The sequence below is a fragment of the Neolamprologus brichardi genome, chromosome 13, assembly GCF_056152115.1.
Source record: "Neolamprologus brichardi isolate AB-2024 chromosome 13, ASM5615211v1, whole genome shotgun sequence".
Classification (NCBI taxonomy): domain Eukaryota; kingdom Metazoa; phylum Chordata; class Actinopteri; order Cichliformes; family Cichlidae; genus Neolamprologus; species Neolamprologus brichardi.
Window position 1 is genome coordinate 13,941,818 of NC_142116.1, and position 10,031 is coordinate 13,951,848.

The 10,031-nt window shown below is 41.2% G+C and overlaps 1 protein-coding gene across 1 annotated transcript; it reads right to left on the reverse strand.

The window, feature by feature from the left end:
* Positions 1 to 5,837: 5,837 nt before the first annotated feature.
* Positions 5,838 to 9,634, reverse strand: znf503 (zinc finger protein 503). Its single transcript, XM_006783780.3, has 2 exons — positions 8,993 to 9,634; positions 5,838 to 8,629 (listed from the first exon to the last, which is right to left on the reverse strand). Exons 1-2 carry the CDS (start codon positions 9,245 to 9,247, stop codon positions 7,205 to 7,207), a joined length of 1,680 nt encoding a protein of 559 aa, XP_006783843.1. The 5' UTR covers positions 9,248 to 9,634; the 3' UTR covers positions 5,838 to 7,204.
* Positions 9,635 to 10,031: the final 397 nt, after the last annotated feature.

Below are 10,031 nucleotides of genomic sequence, written 5' to 3' on the forward strand. Positions count from 1 at the left end.
GCCGGTAACACTATTATCTGGAAGGAAATACAAAAGATTTTTGTCTTGATTGCATTACACGCTAACTTTTTACCCACTAATAAAGCCAACTATTTTAAATAAGCAACCTGTTTCGAAAGCAAAACTGAGAAACTTGCCAGTTCAGCGTTTGCAATTTTTGCTACACCTTCTGCAGAGAAGAAGACAACAAGAACAAAACACACAGAGAAAACAAATGGATGGTAGGTAATTTGAAGTTCAATTTCACAGTTAACACTAAAATGCATTAAAGCAATAAAAGTGATGCAAGCCCCCATATTTCCTGGGGCTGTGTTGCTGTATGTCTGGCCCAATTTGTCTCCCAGTCAGGCCCATTAGTCTACTGCGCTCCCTTCTTAATACCCTCCGCTCTCCCAAATGCCTCAGATCAATGTGTGATACATCGCAGCATCATCACTTACTGCATGTGGATGAGTTGAGAAATGTCCCCCTTTCCTCTTATTTCCTTGGAGAAGTCTCAATTGAAAGTCATATGAGCAGAAGCACGGGGAGAAGCAGTCTGGTTTGGGCTTGGTGGTGTAGAGCAATGCAGGGGATTGTCGGGTCTGCTGACATGAATGAATTGCTGGAGTAATGTGGAAGCTGGTAATAGTTGAATTGTTTATATCAACATGATAAATTTAGCTCTCATAAATCACAGAAGTGTTATATATTACTGTTTTTTTTACACTTGGCTCCAACCATGAAACTCTGGAGGATATCTTAGTGGAGTGTACACTTCCTTGTTTTGTATACAGTAAGTCCTGGGTCCTCGGTGTTCTTTAAATTGGATAATGGTCTAATGGAGTCTCACCAAAAAACTATTAATGACACCATATGGTTCTCTGTGACTGTTTCTGTTTGGAAAAAGTCTGCTGAGGCAGGAAATTCAGCTTCATGCTGCAATGGAAGCAAAACCTAACCGTATCTCTGTGGGCTCCTCATTTAAGTAAGCTAGTCGTCCAAAAGCACTGACCTCTATAATTAATAAGCAATTTACCTCAACGTGTCTGGAAGAATAATTTAAGGAAACTGTGACTATAACTTAAGCTGACCTTGTTTGTCATCAAATACTGTTAATAGATCAAGGATAATGTTTAAATAACTGCATTCCATTTACATGAAGTACTTCAAGACTCCTGACTATGTGTATGCTACCTCATTGTCAGGGTCTACTGGGAGACTTGATGTATCTGAAGCATTTTTTTCTGGTATTTAAAGTCAAAATGTCTACCAAAACAAAGGTAAGTTTTGTCCTGCAGTCACTGAAGATATCACTTTCAATTCAGTTTCTTTATATTTCTTTTAATGCCTGAACAAAAGTCAGTGCTTTGTTGGAACTTAACAGACTCGTGTAGCATTGAAAACATAAAGGGGAGGGAAAGTCAGCCACTCCACACCACTGACAGCCAATCCCCACCATCTGCCAAACCCCGTGGAGACCACTGCCAGCAATGTGATGAAGTTTTCTAATGTAACATTTGGTTGAGTACACTTTCTTTTAACTGACTCAATCTACGCCCACTTCACTTTGTTAGTTTCTTTGATAATCCCTCTGAGAATGTGCTTGAGCTTGTTTCACCCAGCCCGTAGCTTTTATGTGTAGGTGGATCAAGCAATAGCGACACCTATGGAGTAAGATTTTCCACTAAAGAACAAGTCATAAAGCCAAATAAGTCACACTCTTTCTTGAAGCCAGCAGTGTGAAAAAGTTATCTAGCCTTGTGCTGTGTTGGTGGGTTGTTGTTTTTTTTATTTTTAATTGTGCAGTCAATTTTACAAAAAAATATTTTCAGTGGTTGGTTCCTTTAACTTGCATCATCACATATATCAGCAAACAGAACTTGATTTTTTCTGAAACTAGCTTGTATTTTAGTCGTATTTATTTAAGGAAGGGCTGCTACAAATATTATTCATGCAAAATTAGCAAATGTAGTAAAGCAAAGTCACTTCTCAGTTTTATTCATATTTATAAATGTTTTTGTCACAATGGCAGCTTTTAGAGTAACTCTAAAAGTCAGTGTTTGTTTATTGTAATTTGTGATAAGAATATATGTTTAATGCAATTATATAAATTTAGTTTGATGTTAATTGTTTGTACTTATATTTTTCAGACAATTTCTCTCAGTTAAAAAAAACTAAGATAATATTTGTAAAGGGCGTTGCTATTCATTTATTTAAGGTTGTCATTAGTTTGAAATATATTCAAACTGAGATGACAGTGAAAGTATTTGCTGCCCACGTCTACTGGAATTATTTGGGATTATTTGTATCAGTGATGGATGTGTGTATAACCACTTTGTTACACTGCTAAGTCAGCAGATCTGTGGATTACACTTAAAGCATTTACAGGATGGGTGGCACCCAGTTTTACGGGTTTGTGCTGCGAGCCTTTTTATGTTGCTTTTGATGACACAGCAGAAGTATCCATGTAGGCCTAACTTAAACAGCATGACTTTTTATGGAAACAGATTTCCATAAAAACATCAACCCCTACATCATATCTGCTGCTTATTATAAGTTATGTACACTCCTTATCAGGAGGCATCAAACAGGAGTGGATTGATTAATAACTATATCTTTATCCCATAATAACCCAGACCTAGATTTATACCGTTAGTAAGCATGTGACTCATGGTCATTGGCAGCCCACACCCATGAAAGTGACATTTAACATTTAAGATAATCAGGGTTTACTCATAGAAAAAGGGATAAAAGAAGAAGGCAACAATTATGTGGTAGACTGAAACCTCAAAGCATTAAAGTAAATAAAAAATACTAAAAAATTAAAACTTTGAAATAAAATGTCTTAAAGTCCAGCTAAGAAGCATAGCACTTATAATTGACTGGGTTCCCACAAAAAAATATGGAGGCTTATACTGTGCAGTTTCAAACTATGCGAACAACCTTGTGGTTGTGCATTGTGACTCCCTAAAGACATAGTACTTAGGCACTGCTAATTTCAAATGAAGGCAAAGAGTCCTTTGGAGCTGAGCCCATCCCTGACATTTTCTCTGTTTTTCACATTTATCAGTGGCACACAACAGCCTCATCAGCCCACATACTACTCCAACATATTCCATTAAGGTGCCTGGAATAAGGGTGCATTTCCATAAAATATTCTTTGTCAGAATCAGAAAATGGGCAAATTATCTGAACACTAAAACACCCCGGCGCACTGTAGATCCCAGAGCGGACAGAAATGACCTCAATTAGGCTGTCTAAGCACAAGAAAGTGTCTCACTGGTTAGAGATCTGAGTGGCACAGATAGATCAACACTGCCACTTCTCTCACATCACCTGGATGAGCACTTTACATTTGTAAATCAATGAGGAGGGTAACCACATCTAGAAGTGCTGGGAGGGATTCCTGTCTGCCTTGGCACAGATTTTTGAGAACCAAATTACCTCTATTACAGCTCTCAGTTGGGGACTGCATTCTAGGATCAATCTGTCAGAAAGGGGTGCTTTAGCTTTGATGGATATGACACGTGACCAACGACGATGCAGATTTTTCTTTTCCTTTTTTTAATCTTCTGGATAATAGGCAGATTTAGTATAGATTTACCTGAAACAGTAGATCTGTTTATAACCACCGAGTCTCTGCTTTGTGTCGTGCTGCTTAGTTTATGGCTTCATTACAACAATCGCAAAGCCGTGGACACCTGAACAGCCCATATATCCATAAATCACACCCCGAGATAACCACAGTCAACTGTTCCAGCTTATGACACCTTTAACTACAATTAGAGTGCTAAGGTGTAGATGAGCTGTAGCTATGTGTAATGTCAAGTACTATATTCACATGAAAGCTGGTAACAAATACCAGCCCTTTGCTGTACCTGAGAAGCAGGTGTATAATCAAAATGTATTTGAAAAGTAGCAATCTATACTTGCAAAGCATAACTGCAAGTTATCTGCAATGGCTGCTTAACCATTATTGATAGGCCTCTTTTCTTCCTATCACAGAGAGCTTTTACATTATAATCACAGCTTGATCAAATGACCACACATACATAAAAGATAATAATTGCTTTTTGACTTATGTCTGGCATGGGGTTGAACATTATAGCAGCTTCTCCTTATTGACACAGCTGTTACACAAACTATAGACTTGCCACTGCAGACTACGGCATGTCTTTATATTGTTCCACACACCCACTAATGACAGCTTTAGTGGTGGTAATTCAGTGGGGTTGAATATGGGGTTAGGTGTGTGAGTCACGTCCTGGGCTCCCCCTGTTGCCAGATGTCCTGCCAGGTTTTCCTGCAGTGTCGCTTCTTCTCTCTCCGAGGATGCAAAGCATGTCCCAAGAATCTAAAATGGCTGCTTTAGGTCTAAAACTAGAAAATAGCACGTTATCTGTTTTTCATGCTGTTTACATGTTGGAAATATTTTGAGTGGGTGTTTTCCTGTTAGATTGCAGTTTGGACAGCGAACATCAATGTAGTTGACCTGACCCCCCACAGAAGCAGAGCTCTAAGGTCGACTTCAGCAAGGTTGCGTGACTTTTAGTTGAAGAAAAGATGCAACCCGGTGTCTTCCTCAGTAAGGAATCACTTGCCAGTTATTTTAAATGTCCACAATAGGAAAACCCAAACGTTTTTATTCCAGCTGCCTTACTGTGCATTAGTTTAGAGCCACTCTTGACCAACCTAATGTATTAGGGGCTAAATTAAGAGTTTAATCTGACCCTTGTTTTGAATCAAGGCCCACACGGGACTATTAACGTGCTTAATTGGATCACTGTCAAATGAGTAAAATATTAGTAAAATGTTTTTATTTAAGTATTTCTGATGTAAAGTGCATATCTGAATTTACTATTGTACTGTAATTTCATGGATTCCTTTTGTTCTGCAGAGCTCAGCGCACACCTAAGCACTTTTAGGCCTTGATGGACAAAGTGAATATGTACTTTAATACTCTGCATGCTCTAATCCCCCATGTTCTCTTTCCTCTGTGTCAAATCTCCACAGTGAGAGCTAGAGAGAGAAGGGGGGGGGGGTCCTGGGGAGGTGGGAGGGTTGGTAATTCATGCACACATGTGCCTGCCTGTTCCTCTAGTGACAGGGCCAGGGGGAGGGGCACATGATAAATTGCTTTCCACCGGGGACCTCCGAGCACAGCCACCATGATGTGGGTAAAAATGGAAATTGCTCCCTTTCACCGTCATTACATCAGTTTAGGACGCGTGTGGGCCTTATATACACCAAGAGATTTTTTTTCTTGAAGTCTGACGAACCGCTGCGCGATAGACAAGGGACAGCATAGCTGAGGAGGCATTCTTGATAATAACAGTGGTAATTGTAACAGAGCTGGGTCAACGGCATGTCCAAGGGAGCTGAAAGATAACGCTCATGCTTGGGAGTAAACGGTAGCAAGCACACAGTACGTAAAGGCCATTCTTTGTAATTTGGGCTAAAAACCATTTTACTATAACTAATCAGTCGTGTCTGTGTGAAATCAGTTATAGCCCCGGCACACCGACTTTGATCCGTAAAGGTTTTATCCAAAAATAGGAATTATAGCACACGAAAGTCCAAATGCAAGTGAATCATTTATAGATTTATGCAAGTAAATCTATATATGAGCGTCATAAACCGAATAAGCTCTAATGCCCAAAAAGAAAAAAACCTGAACTAATATATATATATATATATATATATATATATATATATATATATATATGATATTTTTGAAATGTTACATTTTTTAATATTTTGTTTATGCGCCTGGCCTTCTCAGGTCCAAGACACGGGTTGTGAGTGTTTGCATCTGTATGAAAACCCCACAACTTTGCACAAGTCAGAGTATTTTTAATTACAAATATAGTGGCGTATACAATAGATGCACAAGGTGGGTCAGATTATCAAACGCAAAATAAATAATATCCTCCTAGCAATGGTCATCCAGTCAAAAATACACCAGTTAATAGGCTCCACGTTTAAATGTCACCTTCTTAGAGTCTCCCTCTGTGCTTAGAACTTCATTTCTTTTTATTGTTTTTTTAAAGAGGCAACGATTGCAAAAATTTATAGTGCATTAAATTTGAAACCCAGCGATTGATTCACTTCAATTGCCGTCTTTCTTTTTAAGGTTGTAAAACTGATTTTTGTTTTAATATAGATTTATTTTAATTTAGAATTTCAAAACACACATGCTCTTGATTTTTTTATAAACCGTAGAAAAATCAGCTGTCCTTATCGAGCATTTTGGGCGTATTTCACACACATTACGCAAGCGAACTCCACAAAACATGTCACACCCCGTCAAACAACGTATTGACAAAATTCACTCACAAGCAACCCAACTTATCTCGAATGATTTCCTGTATAAAGCCGGTTCTACTCTCCCTCATACACACTCACACACACACACTCACACTTTAATTCAAGTTTCAAGTCATCTAAAATTTGATGTTCAGAGCTCCCAAGTTTCGTTTATAATGAAGAAAGAAAAAAGAAAGATTATATGAGTCATGTGAGAAAACTGAAAACATTTGTTGTTTTGCACGATTTAAATTGTTTCGATGACAGCCGGAAAATATAGGCCAGTGTCGGCTTAAATGATCCAATCAGGCTTTCTTAACCCCAATTTTAAAAAATTTAAGAGGCCAATGCTTTGTTTTGTTTTTTTAAATGTCAGTGTAAAATAAATTTGACTCTCGTCAGAAAATGAGGCACACGGAGATATGGAACAGAATTGTTTCTTATTTTTTTCCAGAATACATACAAAAAAATACCAATTCTCTGTCCATGGTGAACACCTGAAAAATAACGGCAATTTAAAATGTGGACAATTTCTGAAATTTAAGAAACAAACATGCATGTAAATTATTTTTTTTCTGCTTCTCAATGAGACATTAAATAAGAACAAATACAATCATAGCAATTCCAAATTAACATCGAAATGAAGACCCCTACTGTAATTAGTATTCTAACATATGTGTGTATGTGTGTGTTTCACTTTAACTAGTTCAGCTTCAACATAATGCACTTTTTGAGTTGCTCAAATATTTTTTTTTCCATTTGCAGATATTACCGCCTGCTTTTAAGCCGACACATAAATAAATACAGTTGAAGTCCACGGATCCCGCCCTTAAGTTTAGCGCACTTAATATAAAAGTCTTTATATTTGCATTCTTAGTACTATAAACTTTTCAGAGTCTTTTTTTCCCCCTTCTTCTCACTGATATCCAAGCGCTGATGCTGTGGTGAGTCTCTGGCCGTACAGTGCATAGGGGGAGTAGTAAGGGCCGGTGGCTGCGGGGACAGGAACAGGGGCACCGGGGGTTGGCAGGGGGCTTTTGGAGTACGGATGGTAGCGGCTGCTGAGTCCTAACGCATGATGCGGGCTCCTTAAAGCCAAAGTCCCGGGACTCCCGGGGGCTCCTGACGGTGGCATGTGCATATGGCAGGCCATGGCTGCTGCTGCAGCACTGGCCAGCGAAGACGATCCGGGATAACCGGATATCAACTTTTCAGCCCCAGTAAAAGCAGTGTGTGTCCTCAGGTGATTCAGGAGCTCTTCCGATGTGGAGAAACGCTTGTCGCACGGTCCATTTGCCGACACCCAATTACAAACGTGGGGGAGAGGGTCGTTGGGAAGCATGAAACCGTATGGGTACAGGGGGTGTCCGCTAAATGATGGCGCTGAGGAATGAACGCCGTGTATGGGGTGTGACGGGTACATTAGTGGGTAGCTGGACTTGAGGGCGTTCGCGGCAGCTGCAGCGTCGTGCGTGCAGGAAGCGGTGGCCGCGCCTGCTAAATGACTGGCACAGTGGTAACTGAGGCAGTAAGGGTCTCTGCACAGGCTGGCTGACATGATGGACGGTGGAGAAGCCCCAGCCAAGGGGCTGGATCCAGCCTTACTGCAGCCCAGTGAACTGGCCAGCTGTGCGTTTACCAAGCTCCCTCCGTGGGGCAGGAAGTGCTGAGGATAGCCAGCATAGGCCCCAGCCAAGCTACCTGGGTATGTCATACCAGCAGGAGGCAAAGGAAAAACTGTCTGTCCCGGTTTGTAAGGAGAAACCGGCGCCACAAGTCCTGACCCGAGAACGGATGCGGAGGATACAGAAGTAACAGATGAGGACTCCGAGGAGGAGGTGGTTTTACTGCCAGGCGTCGTCTCCTGGTGTTGGTTCACCTCCACGTTAATTCCACCACAACTCACGCTTATCCTGCTGTGGCTAGTGGTGCCAGAGCCGTCCGTAGAGCCATTTTTATTACAATCAGACTCTTTCTTTTCATCCCTTTCCCCACATTTCCCGTCCGATGGCATAGGGGAGGCTGAAGTGCTGGAGCTGGGGCTGCCTGTCCGCGGTGTAAACGGCTGGCAGGTGGCGCTCGGCACTCGGAAACCAGACTTCTCTCCGCCTGAAACGCCTGAAGACGAGTCCTTCTTATCTGAAGGTTTAGAATAAGGTTTGAAGCTAGATTTGTCATCCACACCAATGTCACTCAGTTTCAAAGGGCCCGATTTAGATTCCTTCTCACTAGATCCATTTGAGGTTACGGAGGATAATTTGGAGGAGGGTGGCGGGTCCGGTTTGCCGATCTGAGAGCAGGTCTGCGCCAGCAGAGCCAGCGGACTTTTCTTGGCATCTAGCTGCAAAGAAGAAAATAAAAAGATTGATAAATACTATTAATACGCATATCTGCAGCTTTGTTTTGAGTACAGTCCCGGGGGCGAACGTTTAATCGGGATATTCCTTGGTGTTTTAAAGCGAATATATAGGTGTAATTATTTATTTAGAGGTCTTTCTTGAACAAAACTTCACTAAAAATAATCCAAAAAATAAACCAAACACATATATGTGTTACATACATATCTATATATAAATAACCGCTTTAAATGCTGGAGCCACACTTGGAACAGGACAGGCGATTTCAGAGAATAACAGGAACAGACTCCCAGTTTTCACACGAAACAGCATTCCCTAAAAACAAATTCAATCCACGCTGTTCTTACCTCTATAGGACTGACAGGGGTCGAAGGCAAAGGCTGCAGATACTCCGGGTGCAAAATGTGTCCCGACCGTGCGGTAAGCATTTTCAAGACCTTGATGGGAAGACGGTTCGCTTGCCGTAGTGGATCAGACGGAGGTGCGGAGTGGAGAAAAGGCTTGTTGACGTTCGCTGAGCCGCTATTCCGAGAACTGCTGCTTTCCCACGCTACACAAATATCACTATTTTTTAAGGCAGACGCCGAGGGCGATGTGATCATGTCCCAATTGTCAAGAAATGTAGTGACGCTGCTTTCCACAGATTCATTAAGAAAGATTTGGGTGGGGAGAAAAAAAGCACTGAGCCTCTCTGCCGTGGGGTGGGGGGAGAAAAAGAATCGGAAAACGCTTCAATAATCGGTAATCCTGGTAGTAACGGAGCAAAAGGCGCGGCAGCTGGAAGGAGACGGTGCGAGGTTATCGCAGATCCGTGTCTGCGTCTTGCACCATGAGCGCTGCGCCTGTGTGTGCGTCTGTGTGCAGGTCCTCGCTCTGTACTCCCGAAGTACGAACTGGTAGAAATTTTCACTTCAAAAGCAGCTGAATTAGTCCGAGATTAAAGCCTTTGCCGCCTTCCAATCAAATGGGACCCTGAGGTGATTGGAGGGTCAAGGGGATGTGACGTTCTCCTCTTTGTAAGCGCCTCTATTTTGACAGCTCGGGGGAGGAGATAGCGTTAAATATATTGGTTAATGTGAACGCTTACAAGTTAGAGAAACAAATAGTGGCGATAAGGACACAACAGCGTGCAGAAGAGTGAGTAAATAACACCATAAAAGAAAGATCCATACGCTTATTATGTTTAACAATCATGAAACATAGTCGCTCTACTCTGGATCATTCATTCATCTGATATTATATTTGATATATTCAAGTTTTGTTCAGGGGTGAGGGGATAAATGGGACTCAGTTTACCCGTCCTGTTTTCAGTGGATATTTAAATTATTTACTTAATGTTCACTACACATTGATTTTAATCTAGATTTCAGAAGGGATGATTCTTCA